At 42.6% G+C, this 18267-nt stretch overlaps 1 protein-coding gene across 3 annotated transcripts in view; it reads left to right on the top strand.

Moving 5' to 3' along the window:
* elp4 (elongator acetyltransferase complex subunit 4) overlaps positions 1-18267 on the top strand; it is a 59091-nt gene that overhangs the window by 16950 nt on the left and 23874 nt on the right. For 2 of the 3 annotated variants that reach the window (XM_078250526.1, XM_078250535.1), the window contains exons 7-9: positions 2657-2845; positions 7657-7765; positions 9892-9998. In XM_078250526.1, the coding sequence (XP_078106652.1) occupies positions 2657-2845; positions 7657-7765; positions 9892-9998 (405 nt within the window). The remainder of the gene's footprint in view (positions 1-2656; positions 2846-7656; positions 7766-9891; positions 9999-18267) is intronic. The other variant, XM_078250544.1, reaches the window with a different exon arrangement.

Here is an 18267-nt window from a genome sequence, read left to right as displayed (position 1 = left end):
GCCACATATTTTCTGCAACTACAATTTTCTTGAAATTTGTATCTCCAATTTTAAACACATCAACTTTTACCAAACAGCAATCACACTGTGACTTTATTAGTACACATTTGCAGCTAAAATGGCAGGCAGTACAGCTGAACAAGAAAGATTGTCCCATGACTTCAGGCCACCAATCTCTTCATGTTATGAGTGATCACCGCGACAACCCATTCAACCGGTTGAGTTAGAGTGGAATGTTAAAATGGCATTGGTTTTGTTTATTGAATTGACTCTATTAGTAACAAAACACACCAGTCCAATTTGATCACACATGTTAATTTCCATAATCAAATCCAATGTTTTTAATCTGGTCTCCTCCCAGTGTTTGTGGATTTGGTTTTGGCTCTCTGAGTCACGAAAAACATTGCAGAAATGCAGTAAACTGCCGCTAGCAGTGATGCAACACAAAAGGCTGGTGCACATTCTTTCTTTTTATTCACTAAATGTCAGTAAATGTGAACTCTTTGACTTGCTGGTGCTCATGTCTTTGTGTTGCAAATGTCTGTTTGTAGCCTCACTAATTACAATGAGCCCAGTCAATCTATTGTGCATTTAAATTATTATGTGTGATATGCATTAGAGGAGCATTTTTAAAACAGAGATACTAGAACTCCGTCTGTGACCCCAAGCTCTTCTGTCACATTCCAACCACCACTTCTCATGAGTCTGTTTACCTCTCTGTCACCTGCTCGGGTTGGCCTCACCTGTGTGTCCCAGCTGTGTGAGTCTTACCTTTGACATACATCTTTTTAATAATCATCAGTCCTCTACAGAATGCCAGAAACAGCCATGGCCCCGTCTGTTTCCCACAGGACCTAGTGTAATCCTCTTAACACTGTGATGTGCCTGTATATATGTATATATACAGTATATGTGTGTGTGTGCGTGCGTGCGTGCGTGTGTGCCTCCCACGCCTTATTCACCTACTTTCAGTGACCCAACTGCTCGTCACCTGGAGCCACCTCTCCTCCTGTCACTCACACACAGGATTTACCTCCAGTACCCCCCACCCTCTCTCCCTGAGCGCTGTCACTCACACGCCAGATTAACTGCTGACATCATTAAAGCAGTGTGGCCGCCTGACATGCTGTTGGCACAGTCCAGGAATGCAGTTCGGCACAGAGCGACATGGGCACTGGCACAAGAATGCCCAGTATGGGTGATAGTCAGTGTGTGTGCGTTTATATGTTTATTTGTTAATCTGCCATTATGGACTGGTAACAAAATGCAGATTTCATATAAACGGTGTTATGTAAACAACAGATAAGAACAGGGATTAATCTCCCAGAGCGTATTTTTCAAGTCTTTTGAGATGAGTGGGACAGGGGCAGCAGCAGGACTATGAGTCTCCGCAGAGATTGGCTGGTGATTATGTTGTGTCCCAGGCTGGCTGTATTCTATATGGCTGGCCTCTGGTCCTTGGCTTGACTCAACTGGCACTGTTCCCTGATTTTTCTATAGGCTAAACTATAGGAGTTAAGTTTGGCCTCTCCTTTTGATGCCACAGCAACAGTCGTGTTACCACAGTTCCCCCCTGCTGGGCTGCAGACATAGAAATAGAATTCTAATTCTGTGGCCCCTAAGATCTATGTAGGCAAAGAAAGAGCATATCTAATAATGACAAAAGCACAAACACACAGCACTAATGCTCAAGTATAGTAAGGTATAGTGATTCAGCAGTGATGTTGAATGGTGTAGAGGAGGATGAATGTGAAGTGTGGTGTGAGAGCCCTCGTTTGGGAAACTATGAGCCAACTGTGAAAAACTCCCAGAAACAATGGGGTTTATTTTTCTTAGATGCCTGTGATTCTGATCCAGATCCAAACTAAGCTTAGGTCATACTGTTGGGAGAGGAAGTGATAGGGAGTGGGGTAGAGGAGATTTTGGGAGGGTAGGAATAATGTAGGGGGAGGGATCAAAGAGAGTAGAGGTTGAGAAAAAAAAGAAAAAAGTGAGCAGATTTTAGGCCAGTTAATCACTCTTGGCTCTCACCTCAGTAATCAGGAACCATCCTGAAGAAAGCCTAGATAAAAGGCAATTGTAGGAAAGGTTAAAAACCTCTCACAGGGTCCTCCATTTTCTCAGTTTCAGTGATATATGTCCCACTAATGTTTAGCCACTTTTTCTCCGTTTTCGTGAGGGTGGGTTACTGTTGAGCTGTTGTGGTGGGGTGGGGGGTTTCAAGAGAAGGCCCTCCACCCTTACCCAGGCCCCCTTGGCTGCAGAGCATTGCTGTTGTGCCAAGAATGTGCTGGGGTTTCTGGGTGGCGGCCATATTGGAAGCCTGTCTGACAGGTCCATTGTGCATGTGTCAGATGGCCTCTGTGATTGGGCAGTTGTGTCCAGTCACGTTTGGGCACTGTGTTCCAATCGTCTGTGCTGATGAGCAGACTGTCCAGTTTCTCTCTCCCAGAGTTTGGGAATACTACCCAAAACAGCACCTTTCCAAAATAATCCAAACCCAGACAACAGATTGTTAATCTTCAAATGCACTGGGAGAACTTGAAATCAAATGAAATTCTATCACTACATTAGTATGTGTGTGTGTGCTTCTGTAGAAAATTACATATTTTCATGACTTGCCTGACCCCTTCTTCTTGCTTGTTCTTTCTTATAGTCAAAGTCACGTAACATCCTGCGTGTTGGGCTTCACTCTCTTGGCTCAGCTCTGTGGGGTGATGACCTGTGTTGCCATGACAACCCTAGAAATGGCCACGCTCTCACTACCTTTCTCTATGGACTGCGTGCTTTGCTGAGGTCATCGCTGTCAGTTGCAGTAGTTACTGTGCCTTCACATCTCATCCAGGTAAGACAATTTTTGACATGAGAACTCGGCACAGTTCATAAGCATCAGCATGCACTTAGAATACAATTTATCTGATTAGCAATTACTTGCTGACCTATTGTATAACTGATGTGTCCAGTTCTTATGATAGTTTTAATTAGTTCACAACAGTTTGTCATTAGTTTCTGCAATGTGTGGTGCTGCAATCAGAATCAGAAAAGGTTTTATTGCGTTAAGTACGTTTTTTAACACATACAAGGAATTTGTTTTGGTGTTGTTGGTGCACGTCACACATTCTCTAGATGGAATATTAAACAATATAAGTATAGGTATAAACAATATAAGTATAAGTATATGTACAAAGAATACTGTGATGTGCAAGGTTTACATGTCATAACTGCAGTGTGTTCTGCTTTATTCTCTTCTTCACCTCTTTGTGTTTGCTCCACTGTTGTGTCCTAAACCACTTACCTTAAATTGCCGCCAGAGGGATAAATAATAAATGTTGAATTGACTTGAATTTACAGATAATAGGCAGTTAGGGTTTTTTGTGCGTGGGTTGATGTTTGGCCCATGTGCTTTTTCTTTGTCTTGTTTATTAATGGGGAACAAAGTTTGAAGTCTTTTGTAGTGGGGCCTCTTCTTGACCCTGTGGTCCAGTGTCACCCTGGTATGAGTCAGGCCTGCGCGGGGGCCTCTTCCTCACGCATCGCTCCCCCAACAGACCCAGTCGAGTGCACACTTCATTCAAAGGCTTCTAAATCTATGTTTGTTTGTTTGGGCTTTTAATTACTTGAAGCTGTACACAATGAGAGTGTGTGCTTGTGTATGCATTTCAAATATCTCTCCTTGTAGATGTGTGTGTGTGTGTGTGTGTGTGTGTGTGTGTGTGTGTGTGTGTGTGTGTGTGTGTGTGTGTGTGTGTGTGTGTTTTTGTTTTTTGTTTTTTTTTGGGGGGCATGCGTCTGTGTACAGTCTGGCCTCTCAGTGTGAAGGTGGAGTCATCTGCTGAGGCATATGGCAAACCACAGCCCTCCCCCAGACAGTCGACCATAGAAGCATACTCACCAGAAAAGCCATCTGAGACTTTCTACTAAAATGTTTTATCTTGCCTACACTTAAAACACCCTACTTCCTTATAGTCCTCATACACAACAGCATGAAAGCTGCATCTGATCCGTTATAGAAAGATATAGGTCGATGCCTAACTTTCAGAACAGCTGTGTTGTCACAACATGCTCTGGCTCCAAGCCTATATGCTCAGTGCACAGCGGCCTTGGCCTAGTCAAGAAAGGTAGAGTGGCTAACTAGCAGATGTCAGCTGTGGTGGGAGCGGTCCCCCTGTCCCTCTCTGGTCTAGCCTCCAAACCCTTAATCTGTCCCCTCCCTCTTCCCCACCCTGGGGAGTGAAGTGAATGAGCGGGGGAAGAAGAGGAGAGGGGGACATTTTGGATTGAATCAGGTGTTGGGTGACTAAGCCAACGTGGAGGTAATGAGAGGCTGTTAAAATGGGCATCTATGAATTGACCTTATGATTAGTTTAATCACACTTGGTGTTGTCATAAAAAAAGATTCTAATTTGATCAGCTGAGGTGACCAAAGTGTGTAGGCTGCTCATTTTAAGTTACTGACAACAGTGTCTGGTATTTTTTAAGTGTTGATATGTTAGCAGAGCTTCATTCTGCCATTATCTTTGCTTAGATAATTAGCTTAGTTAATGGCGTGTGGCCTTTGGAAGACTGTCTAGACTAGTAGCAGTGGGCTAGCTGGCCGAGACCGCACTGGACTCTCTATCTATTATTGAGCAGCTTGGGAAGTTGAGCAACTCACTGAAAGCCTCCTCACAGCAGCCCAGTGCCACAGTCCATCTGAAACATTAATTAGGCTTGTCATAGCCTGGTCCTCCTCCATCATACTATCTCCTGCCACCATCTCCATCCCAACAAGTAAACACGCACAAACACAAACTACACAGTATTACCTAAAATGTATCCATACACACCTCGCCTGCTGCTCAGACTAAGGCTGAATCCCATTTCTCTGTCTTACCCCTACCTCTTCGTCTTACCCCTAGCCCTTGTCCCCCTGAGTGGTGTCCTGACCTATGCAAATATTTAGACTCAGGCTACATTCACACTAATACGTTTTTGTTTAAAAACGGATATCTTTTACTTATCTTTTGTTTGCTTTTAGTCAATTAAATATAGGGCCACAACTAACGATTATATGATATGATTAATATGCTGATAATTTTCATTAATAATTGTTTAGTTTATAAAATATCAAAACATAATGAAAAACAACGTGACAACTTCCCAGTGCCAAAAGCCATGGCCAACTGTCCAAAACCTAAAGACGTTTTATTTACTATCACATATGATAAAGAATGATCTCATTTGTAAAGCTTGAACCAGCAAATGTTTGGCATTTTTGCTTGAAAAACGACTGAAACAAATAATTTCTCATAAAATATTTTATATTTTCAAACAGTTTTCAATGTTTGTGAAATAACAAACTTAAACATCATTTTGATAGACTCAGTTGTTTGATTAAAATCCTGATAACTCGGCTGACCTTATTGCTAATGTTAGTGGAAGGTAATTGCAAATTTCCAACGGTAGTTTGTCCATCTCAATCGGTCTTTTAGTATTTTGAATTGTAAAAATGTTTGTATTTTACATCGCAAGTTTTAAACCAGGGCATGTAACCCTATAATCATCATGATAACTGTGGTTGGTGGTGAGGGTGAGCGAACACACCTCCACGCTCATCCTTAACACCAGAGCACCCCAGGGCTGTGTTTTGAGCCCCCTGCTGTACTCCCTGTACACACACACGACTCTGTAGCAACTTTCGACTCCAACACCATCATCAAGTTTACTGACGACACAGCAGTGGTGGGCCTGATCACAAACGGTAATAAAAATCCTACCTAAAATAAGTAGAGGTCCTGACGAGCTGATGTCAGGAGAACAACATATTCATGAATGTTAGCAAGAGTAAAGACATGATAGTGGACTTTTGGAAGAAGCAGGGTGCTGGATACTGACTCAGTGGTGAGAAAGGCAAGGCAGATAATAATTTCACCTCAGACACCTGAGGAAATTTTGGGTATCCCCTCAGATACAAAGGAATTTCTACTCCTGCCTAATCAAGAGCGTCTGACGGGGATCATCACTGCCAATTACGGAAATGGCACCGAACTGGATCGCAAGACCCTGCAAAGAGTGGTTTGTTTGGCTGAAATACAATAGGTGATGCCTAAAGGATATTTACACAAGGCACTGCACGACAAACCACACGTTGAGGTCGGGAAGAAGGTACCGGACACACCAGGCTAGCAACGAGAGGCTGAGGAGGAGCTTCTACCCTCAGGCCACCAGGATCCTAAATGAGGACATTGCCTTAGATAAATTGATAACTTTATTTTGGATTTCTTTTAATTGAGAAACTGTCCCTCTGTTCCCAGTTGAAATCACTTTTTTTTTTTTTAAATAAACTTCTGCCAAATAAAACCCATTGAGCCAAGCGACTGTGATAAAACTGGGATTTATCAGTAACTGGTTACATGAAGGGACCGGGGTTTACCCACCCAATGACCTGTCAGTCAGTGATGTTCAGCTGAGGCATAGGGTGTTCAAAGGATTTACTCTGTTGGAATCTGAGCTAATTGAGCCAGCATAGACTTTCATTGCAGAACTGAAGTGACTCTTGTTTGAGCCCCTTATCAATTATAAATAACATTTTCAAAAAAGATGTACACCTCCTTAAACTCAACTAGCTGTGGAGCACGTGCATGTCTTGCTGACGTCATTCTGCCCTTCTGCCACTGTACTCAGCAGCTCTGTGGACACTTTGGATTCATCTGAGTTTGAAACTTTTGAGTCTTTGCCAAGGAGCCTCATCTTTGTATTTAAGTAAGCACAGAAGAGTTATTATAATTACAGACTCGCACTGATAAAGTTTTTGCAGACCCTCTCGTACAGACACTATTGGCTATACTGTACCATTAGTGTTTTGAATTACACAAACTGATTTTAATTGCTGCATTTGAGTGACCTCACATACCCTTTAAGTTCTGGTGGTACTGACTAGGTAGGGGAATATGCATATTTTAAAAGTAGGACAAAAATGAAAAGGAAGAAGAAAGAGTGGGGAAAAGACATGAAGGCATGAAAACTGCATTAGGCGGTGGTAGCCAACACAGAGAGAAGGATGTGAATGATTCAAGAGGCAAAGGGATTAATAATGCAGGACCGCCTCTTTCCCTCCATCCCAGTGTCCCTCTCTCTCCCCTCCTCTCCCTTTACCCTCTGCCTCCACCCTTTTGTATATTTCTCCTTCATTCTTTCTATCTACTGTATTCGCCCCTGGTGTGTGGTCTTTGTTGTCAAGTCACTGACCTAGCCAGTAGGGGGAGCTCTCCCCATCAAGCCTCTGCTGCTTTCCCTCACTTCCCCTTTTCCTCCCCTGCTGTGTGCAGGTTTGTGCACCAAATGTGAGACTTTGTTTGATGACGTAAAATAGTGTGTTGCCATTGACGTTCCCATGTAACTTTTGTATGCCTGATGTAAGGTGTGTGTCCATTTGCCTGCCCTGACATCACCTGTGTAACCCCTATTAGGGCTCTTTCCCCTCTATACCTCATCACCTTCACCTAAGCCATGGCCACAAATGACCTGGCCACGGGACATGATGACCTAATTTAATTGCAACACTGATGGCCCGTCAGGAGGCTTTTAATTACCTGCTCATGGTTCTCTCTCGGTCTCTCTCTCTCTCGCCCTCCCTCCCTCCCTCCCTCGCTCTCACTCACTCTCTCGACCCTACAGGACAGAGCTCTAATGGGCAGCATAACCAGGCTATGTGACAATGCCATAGCCCTGGAATCATTCAAAGGCTCTGAGAGAGAGACCAACCCACTCTACAAAGATTACCATGGTAAGAGACACACACACTCGCCTATCTTTCTGTCTCTTTTCCATCAAATACACACACATACACACAAGCAGTGCATTAAGGCTGGGGCTGGGCTGTGGATGGAGGCAGGGCAGCCCCCTTGCAGGCCAGGCTGTCAGTGCGTGTTAGTGTGCTGCTGCTCAATCAGACGTGCTCCTCAGTAGACAGGCCGGGGGGGATTCAGCTGCCACGCTGTACCCCCTCTCCCTCGCACCCTCACCCCCTTCATCCCTGCCTCCCCCCCTCCAGCAGAGCCTCTCTCCCTCTCACCTCGCCCCCTCTCCATCCCCAGTCCCATACCCCTGAGGCTCTGGAGCAGAGCAAACCAACACTGGGGAATCGATATTCTCACCATCACTCTCTCTTCCTCTCTGCCTGTATCTCTCCATCCCTTGCTCAATGTCTCCGTGGCCAACATGCTGTGCTAATAAATGGAGGGCAAGGCTTTCAGTAGGTGAAGAGGACACCGGTAAGGGATGATTGGAGAGACAGAAACGAAAAAAGGGAGGCGGGCAACATAGTTTATCGCTGCTCTCTCGATCCCCACCATCACTTCTTCTTTACGGTTTTACCATTCCCTCTTTCTCCCGTTTGCTTCCCCCTTTTCTATCACACTCTTTGTGCATAAAGGTCAGTTTAAGCGAGTCAGGTATTTTTAGCCGTGCCTCTCGAACTCTCCGACTCACTCTTGCGCTTTTCCTCTCATTTCCCCCCTCCCTCCCTTCCTCGGGTTAGACAGCCCCGGTTGTGACAGATGAAGGGATGAGGAGTAAAAACATTCAATGGCAACAGCATCTTTTATTTAGATAGCACATCCAATAGTTATCACATTCCTCTGCACTGTAAAGGCAGGTGGCATGTAAACACATTTAAAGTATGGCCGTTTCAGTGCATACGTTTTTAAAAATAATTTTATAGTACAAAAATGTTGATTGGAATTTGCAATTAATAATATTTGAATTTTTTGCTCAAGAATATATTTGCCCTGTGTTTAACCAGCCAGAGAAATTCTGGTTGGGTTATGAAATACATTTATGTGCATGATTGTTTTGATGTGTGTTCATGAGTGCAAACGCATCTGGTACAAGTGTGAGAGTGCGTGCGGATGCGCGTGCGTGCATGTTTGCGGCAGCAGTTCAGGGCTGCTCAAAGCATGCTGGGAAGCCTGTCACTGCAAATCAGGCAAGGGGAAATCACCCAAGTGCACAGAGGAGAGAACCCACCATCCCCCACTTTCTCTGTCTGTTTCCCTTTCGCCATTACTCCCTCGATCTCTTCTTTTCTCTCTCACGCTCATTTATACAACGCCACTTCTTCAGTACTTTAACAGTTTTATGAAAATGTAACTTTGTGGTGCCAGGAAAAGAGAAACAAAGAGTAAAAAAAATCTTCCTTCCTTTTATCCTTTGTAGGAATCCCGAACTTGTATGCTCACTTTCTGTCCCTCATTGCTCTAATGTGCCCTTTTAATTGCCATATTTCCTTTTAAAATATACCAATGCTCCAGCCTGTAGGGAAATGAAGAGTAGTATCAATGAATACATAGGGAAATGGTTAAAGATATCTGGTAACAAGTAATTATTTGGTAGTGTTGTCTAACAGTGATACATTTTATTTCACTGAAATCCCACCATGTAGTAGTTTCTGGTCAGTGGAGTTTACCTACTGTAACTATGAAGCGTAGTACAAATAAAGGTATCTATAAAAAATTACTGGTTTGTTAATGCTTGTCCAAGTAGACAAGCACAGTTTGATCTTCTTCAAATCAAATAAGGAAAAATGTAACATTGATTTTTGTGCAACATTTAAAAAATATTTTTTTTAATCCAGCATTTTGGATTCAGCAAGCAGATTTATGTGTAAAACAAGCATGAGAAAACTTTGGACAGAGAATCCTAATCCTCTGTAAATTGCATTATTTTAACAAGATTTTACACTTTAAAAAGGAAGCACACAACTTTGTCTAGGTTGTTTTGTATTGGCACAGTTTAACATAAAACATGCGCATTGTGGATAGGACTGGAATAGCTTGCTTGAATTTTTACTGTAGTTTTTTCATGCACTGTTCAACCCATTCAGTTTTAATCTGCTTTCACTGTCCTTCACAGGTCTTCTACATGTACGCCAAGTACCTCACCTGAACTGTCTGGCGAGTAAACTCCCTGACCACAAGGACCTGGCCTTTAAGCTCAAGAGAAAACAGTTCAGTATTGAGGTAAGTTGTCAAGGTTACTTAGCATATGCCAGGGTGTGTTCTTAAACAAAACATAGTGTTATAGTGTGTTTTTACGCTAATGTGTTTTTTGTAACTTGCCATGTAGCCATTAACCTAAAACAAGAGCTGAATTTAGATAAGTAATTATTTATTAGGAAAACCATTACATTTGTTCCCATTCATTGTGTTCATAGCAGTGCTGAAATTAAGTGTTGATGATAACAAGTCTCTCGCGTTAGTTCTTCCAGCCTGTTTTTACTATTGGGTGTCAAACTCAAAGGTGACGCTATTGATTATACATTGTTGCAGCCACACTTACTCCAGTATAGTGTCAAGAGGCAACAGAGTGAGAAAAATGTCTATTTATATTCATAAATATGCAATGAAAAAATACTGGTGGCAGTTTAAGTCAAAGGTATAGTTCACATTTTTAATAAACTAAAACTAAAGGAGTATGAATTAATCACCAGTCCAGATATTAATACATGGACATGTCCCCAGCCATCCATGACAGACAAAAATGAAGCAACCACAACAAACTATTGTTGCACTATCAGAAACATTTTAAGCCACAATAGCTCTCATGGGAACAAGCTGTGTAAGGTTAGGTGCTGCTTACTTTGTCTGGAAGGTCACTGTTTATTCATTCCCCAGCTGGCAACAACCAAGACCTGTTGAGACAAAACGAGCAGTGGACAGCCACTTTACTTTATACTGTAGCCTATAAGCTCATTTGAATGGCAGTGTGATTAGTGGTGGTTTAAATGGTGGGCCAACAACTAGACAGATTTGACAATTTGACATATTGTCCAAAAATGAGTCAATTATATTTTGACTCCTCTACAGCATAACCACAAGACACTGCAGGATTAGGCAAAATGAGGCGATGTGATAAATAAACACTGCTTGCACGCTGAATGATAGCAATAGGAGGTGAATAGGAGTGGCATTTGGCGCAGATGTATGTTTGAACTGAATGCAAGAGGGAGGAGAGCAGAAGAGGACTGGGGAAAAGGGAGAGTATCCCCATGAATAAAGGCAAATAATAAAAGTCACTATTCACATTATTAAACCGTTCAGCAGCATTAAGTTTCACACTAAGCCTTCACCATAATGTCTAGCCATAAGTATTAGAAAAGTAACCTGATGTAATCATATTACAAATGCATACTATGCTATAACAACAAGATAAACAAAATATTTCACTCAACAATTCAAAGCTTACTTGAAGAAAAAGGAGGCACGGCAGTTTGACCTCTGAGAAAACTTTTCAGTGATTCTGGTGTTAAAATCAAGCCTGGATGCCAGCCAAACTTAGCCCCGCCCACAACATTTGAGGTCGGGAAGTTCGGTCTGGACTTGATCCGTTGTGGAGCAACTATGCTTGAACACTGTTCGGACCAATCAAATTGTCAGGGCGGGCTTTATACGATGATGGACAGATGATCAACAGTAACGTAATCAACCACTTCACCAAAGAGTGCTCGGGTTGAATTCATTTACAACAAAGGTGGCTGCTGCTGGAGAATTGAGATGTGTAGATTCCGCCATCGCGTCTGTTATAGAAGATATCGACAGCGCATTCATTTTAAAATCCTCAACCGCCCGTCTCAGCTCGACTCAAACCAGCTGATGCTTGGTGTCTCTGCGACTTTGCTGTTCAAGTCGCAGAGGCTGGTTTCAGAACATAAGAGACGTCTCCGGTTTCAACAGCCAACAGAGAAGTCAGCTGGTAAAGGCAGCTATAAACTATAGAAATAAAATGATCCATAATCCATTTTATTTTTATGTTACAAACAGCTGGTTGAAATGGCAGTGGAGTTTTAGACGGAGCCTCAACGACCGCCCGAAAGCACGGTAACGTTATATGGTCAAGAGAGATAGAGAGAGACTGAAGAGAGGGTGCGCCCAGCGGCGTTAGAACAAAGCAGTGAATCGGAGAAATAAAACGTGTTTTCGCCGATTCATCACTAGAAATGCAACTGTAGCAAACATCTCACTATCACTAACGTTATCCCACATTCATATTTACACGAAACAAATTATATATTCAGCTACAAAAAAGTCTAAAAGTCGGAAGTTAGGACGGAAGTGCAAAGAGTGGTTGCCAGGGAGACAATACACGTTCTCGTCTCGTCTCATTGGTGTTGAGTTCTGTTGACAGTTGAGTTGAGTTCCATTGCTCCGATTGGTTGTAGGTCTATCCAATTGAGTGCAGAGGCATTTTCTTTCCTGGTTCAGTTGAAACACGCCCCATAATCACAACCCAATGGAGCAGTATCAGACTCCTATTCTGACTAGAATCTGAGTATGACGACGTCAGGCTAGTTAAAATCCTGTAGCTGCTAAAAAATAAACTGAGAAAAAAAGAGCTGTCAACTAGATAAGCAGTGATAAGGTGGTCACTCTTTAAAAGTCACTGCTCAGCCCGTGAGATGATGATGTTGCATGCCTCATTTGTAACTGGTGCTGTATTAGTGACTCTTCTAGCCGGTTCATCTGCTACATCTTGGGTTGTAGTGGCCAATCTTTCAGTTTGCTGTGTCATATTTGCTGTTTGATATATTCCCTTTGAACTGAACAAAAGCATTGCTGACTCCAGCTGCAGCATGACAGCTGGTGGCCTTTGTGTTGCCTCTGCGAGGGCTGTAACTAGTTTTGGAGACACCCAAAAGGAAGGTAATGAAGGCCGTCAGACTCGGGTCTGAAAAAAACACCCCTGGCAGAGCACAGTTGCTGCCAAGTGAGAGCTTGTGTGCATAGCAGTGCACAAAATGACCATTTGGATAGGTTTCCTTCATCAAGGTCTGTGTGCTACAGACCTTCCCACTCATCATGGCGACACCATCATACTGCGATCAACTTTTCCCCAAACTATAGTTTCTCCGGTACACTTTTGATGGTGTTAGGCATCTTTTATCCTTAACTTCCATCTCTAAATGACGTTCTCTCACTGTATTGTTTGGCAGTACGTATCTCAATACAAGCACCAGCTGGGATTTGCATGACACATCATCCACTTGCACAGCAACAAACAATGTCTCAGCCACTTGCATAGCAACTTCCTCCCTGTACACCTAGTACAGGAAGTTCAACAGCTCATTTTGAATCGTGCTAGAGGTCCTTTTGAAAACTCGCTGAGCATCAAAGTGCCTCCCCAGCCTTGATTCGCCCTCACACATTGTTTCAAATATGTATCGTAAAATCCCAGGGTTGAGACAGTGCGCTCAGAGCGCCATTTCACATTTTCCACAAAGTTTAATACAGGTCACTCAGTGTCAATTTGGGTAGCTATGTTTGCTCTGCCGGCATAGAGTATAGTGCATATACACAGCACAGGATTGTATGGCCTTCCCATTTCTTCTATTTTGATTGATGATTTCTTATCCTCTTTCTCTTCTTGTCAGAGACGCATCCATTTTGCATGTGTCACATCATCACTCTCTCTCCGAGCAATCAATCTGTCACTGAACTACTACTCTAGAGACAAATTAAGGGGCCCTCCTCTTAGCTCAGGCTCATGATTGGTCCTCATTACATTATCATTACCTTATCACACCCTCTGGTCCTTGGCTTTTAGTGAGTCTCAGGCAGGAGGTGGGGGGGAGAAGAGGAATGGCCACCCCTCAAACCTTCTTTGCATCCTACGGTCAACCCCTTCTCATTTTCTGCCAGCCTTCACCAACCCTTCTAAGCCTTTCTCCTGTCTGTATTGGCCCGCTTCCCCTCCTTTCTCTGACCCTCTGAATAGGCCACTCCAGTATAGATTTATATGGTCCATAAAAGTCAAGGTGGTTATCCTCAATGGTCTTTTAATTAGGCCTCTGTATTGGGCAGGCCAGGGGGCAGAGGCCTAGAGCCATCCATGATGCTCTGTGGGGCCTAGATACTGTGTTATATATCCCAGCAGCACATTGTAAAGACCAAGCTTTGTATTCCTTCCTTGTTTAGGGAGCTTTATTGGAGTTTTGTTGTTGAATGGTAACCATACTCTTGTATTGCCCTCATACACATAGCATTAAAAGAGTGATATCCACAGAAGACTTTTTTCTAAAATGGCTGCGATTGTTGACACAAGAGAGTACATAATATAAACTGTCAATCACAATCCTTGGCCATGACACATTTTAATGTGTCAGGGAATTTCCCAGAGAACATTGTATTGTATCACATGCATCAAATCAATCAAAACACACATTGTAATATGCTATTACATTCTCGTGCTGGGTTCTGCGGCACCGTGATTGGCTGTCATTAATTTGTACATCATCTTAGATGGAGATGTCACAAAAGTATGCATGTTGGCTCTGCGTCCCTCATTGCAGATATTGGTTTATATCAGTATACCTGTGAATTACTTTGCATGCAGGACTACCGCTGTGCTCTTACTACGTGGCTTGTAGTATACTGTGTTTGAACTGTTGGTCAACTGCATCGGTGGGCCACTGATTGGCACATGAGATGGTGATTGGATTCTTATCCCAGTGTTTGATGTGTGACAGCTCACACCATCCCAGCTAATCACCTCATTTACTCAAACTACAGGACTCCTCTGCCTGGGGCCATATAATACAGCATTCTCTTTTTCTGAAATGCCCACAGTCTTACTTCTTCCACATATTTATTGTGGTAGTGATAGATCACTTCTCCTGCTATGCGTTTCAACTTTCAACTCCTTTTCCATATTTTAAATGCAGCAAATCCAGCCTCACTTTGTACATCATCTATCTGGATTAATTTGAAATGTGGTGGTGAATGACAGGTGATTGACAGCGCTAGCTTCTCACCAGTTGGGTCAGGCAGCTACATGTCACCCCAACTGTGCATGGAGTCATGCTGGTAACTAATTTCTTAACTTGACTCATACCTCTATCACCTAGCGCCTCAGGAATGTGAAAAAAGAATATTTGTTTGCCAGCACACAGAGTATAGGTTTTGTCAGTAAAGACATACTTTTGTGTTCAGTTATTTGTATTAATACATTTTTTCCTAATTTGATAGTCCCAAACTCAGCACAATCATCAAGGTTCTGTTGGTTCTATGATAAGGTTACCATGACAATGGTTGATGTTTCCAAGAGTTCAAACTGCGGTTGATGAGCAGTTATTAGCAATGATGCCTGAAGCCAGAATTAACCCATAGCTCTGTCTGAGCAGGTGGAGGAGTGTTAGGTGTTTAGACAAGATTAACACATACTCATAGACACATACACAAACATTGCTTACTCCAACACGTAGATATTGACATTCATGCAACAGCACAAGCACATACTTATTGAGAAACCCATGTACATTGGTGTCACGCAATGCGTGCGAGAATTTTTTCACTCGCTCATATTAAGCCGACACGGGCTTCTGTCACTACTTTCACGATGCAAAATGCTTTGAGGATGAAGGTCTGAAGAATGCAAGTGGTACGCAATTACATTCTCCTTACCTTTGTTTGACCCTTTAAACTGACAGGCAATGTGCCTGTGGGGTACTGGGGTGCCAGAGGCAGGTCACAGGGTCAAATACAGTATAAGACGGGGATTTGTGTCAAATTAGTCTTATCTTAGACAGGCTTTTTGGAGGCGTCACTGACGAGCTCTGTCTCTTGGATGGCTGTGCAGTCTGTACACATTTATTGGCTTTAAGGACAACTTTGTGGTCTTGGGAACAGTTTTATGTTAATGTTTTTTTTATCTCACGTAGTCATTTTGAAGTCATCATTGGAGAGTCAGTTAAAGACACATGATGAAGGTCCTAGGCAGATTCATACCCAACTGATTGATGTTGGTTATTGTAATTCACAGTTTTTGACTTCTAAATACAGTTCACATTAACATCCAAATCAGAATTACAAACACAAAAGTTGAACCTGGCTCAACTTTTGCCGAAACACCAATTTCGCCAATCAAATACATGCAAGCACACATTTTTGGCAGATTAGCTGTAACATGAACATAGGTTTTCTACTGTTTACCGCCATAATGAAAGATATAATAATTGCCTATGTGAGTTGTAAAAACTTTTCTCAATGTATTATAAACTGCTGTGCATTATGTTGGCGTCTGTTAGGCCTTGACACTCATCTTTTAAACAATTGGACTTCCTGAATTGTATGTTATCATCTTACCAGTACTTGAAACAAACACACCCCCACCAACGCAGCCCCTGGGCTGTTTTAACGCAGGCTGTTTTTGGTCTGAACACCCACAAATAATTGCCCAAAATAGCAAACAAACACAGATGCCTCATGTAGGTAATCAAATGCTAATTTAATAGATATAGTCCTAGATTGACTATGCACTGTATTTTTAACCCTCACACGACCAACTCTGCAATCACAAAAACATCTCAAGTTGTCCAGTGACATTCCATCCCACATGACATGAACTTGACATCACCCAGCTAAGTATACTTTTAAGCTAAGTGGAAGCAAAGAGATAGCAGAAAAGGGGGATGAAGAGGATGATGGTGCTGAGTAGAAGAAGACTTAAGGAGAAGAGGAAGCCAAACTATAACAGTCCGAGGGAGGTGTATAGAGTAGGTTAATGTTTCTTGGCATGTCCTCAAAACGTCTTTAAGACAACGCCTGTGTCTGCCCCCTGTTGAAGCCTGTGGGTGCCGAGGGAAGGGTGTTAATGGACCTATGTGACGAACAGAGCGAGGCTTGGAGAGGAGGAGGGAAGGCATAAGCGGAGAGGAGCAGTTAAGTGATTCTCAGGTCAGGTCTAATTAAAATGAGGGCTTTTCCTCAGAGGCACCAAACCGTTTTATTGAGAGAGAAATAAAAAGGGAGGGAAAGAAAGAATTGTAGAATGCAGAATGAGTTAGACAGAGACCCAGTCCTCAGGGCTTGTTTGTGTATTTGCTTATATGTTTGTTTGTATTCCATGCCTTGTCTTATATCTGCTTCCCCATGTCTGAAATAATGCTTGGTACTAAAGATCAGAAAAAGCCAATGTTAAAAAAAAGAAAACTCAAATGGAGAAAGAACTGAACAGATCATTTAATATGTACTTCCATTAGCGGATCACAATAACTATTCACAGACTGTGAGTAAACTAAATACAAACAATAGGCCTTTCTGTCTTGAACCTATTAGTAGCATGTAAAAAATCCTTAGGTTCTTCATACATCTGCCTGTAATTCCTACATCTGCCTTGGGAATCACGATGAGATTAGAATGGACCTTTTGGAATAATATTCCAATTGAATAATTTATACTTCCTCCCTTGGTGCACACCAGCCTCTGTCGCATTTTGGAATGAGGTGTGCTTATGGTTTGTGCATGTATGAGAAGGAGAGAGAGAGAGAGAGCCGGGTGTAGGCCGGTCAGTGGCACGCGATCGGACCCCTCAGCCGAACAATATTCACAACATACATCAGATTTGCATCTATTATTTAACAAGGATTTTATCTATTCTGCAAATGTGCATGTGTGTTTGAAAAGGCCCAGCTTGTAAGGTCTCTGTGCTGGGTCTTGGGGGGTGCAAATGTTTGCATGTTTTTGGGGTTTGTTTGTTGTGGTGTTGTAGTAAGTGTGTGGACTTCCTTAAATACTGATGTTTGTTAAATCTATTGATTAAGAAAACCAAACCCACTTCATAAATGCCGAATCTCATAAAGAATCCACTGAGTCTCATGGCTGGAAATGCAAACTTGGCCCCCTACAGTAGCATAGGTGATCTGATGTGAAATCAAGTTTTCTGGGCATGGAGGATGTGCTTATTCTGACAAAGTCAAGGTTCAGAAATCATTAAGGACACCGGTTATGACAGTCCCTCATGAGTTTTTTTTTGTTGTTGCCAAACGCCTAGGGAGAGAAAGTAGCAGCAGTTGTGTTTGCTGTTAGTCCAGTCGAAGCGCAGTAAGAGAATATCTGGGACTTTGCCAAATGTGCTGCCCTCTATACTATATCAAAGCATGCCGAAACATTTCTTGCAAACAGGAAGTATTAAAGGAAAACAAAACAGGGCATATGTGCTCCTCCTGCCAGACTGAGTAAGAGTGTGGTCTGCCTGAACTCGCCCTGGAAGTGAAGCTGTTTCATCAGTGAGCAGTGAACCCTTAACATTGTCCATGCACCACTCAGCCCCCATCAGACTATACTGGCTACATTGGACTCAGACCTGATTAAAGTAGCCCTAGTTGTCTTCAGCTCCCATTAGAGAGAGAAAGGAAAAGAGGCTGTAACTTGCATGCCACCCTACATCCATGGGGTCTTGTGGTACTATAGGGTATGTGTAAGTGTGTTCAGAAAGGGCTCGCCATTAGCATAATGG

The sequence above is a fragment of the Sander vitreus genome, chromosome 1 (assembly GCF_031162955.1).
Source record: "Sander vitreus isolate 19-12246 chromosome 1, sanVit1, whole genome shotgun sequence".
In the NCBI taxonomy this organism is placed as follows: domain Eukaryota; kingdom Metazoa; phylum Chordata; class Actinopteri; order Perciformes; family Percidae; genus Sander; species Sander vitreus.
This window is presented reverse-complemented; position numbering and strand designations above follow the sequence as displayed.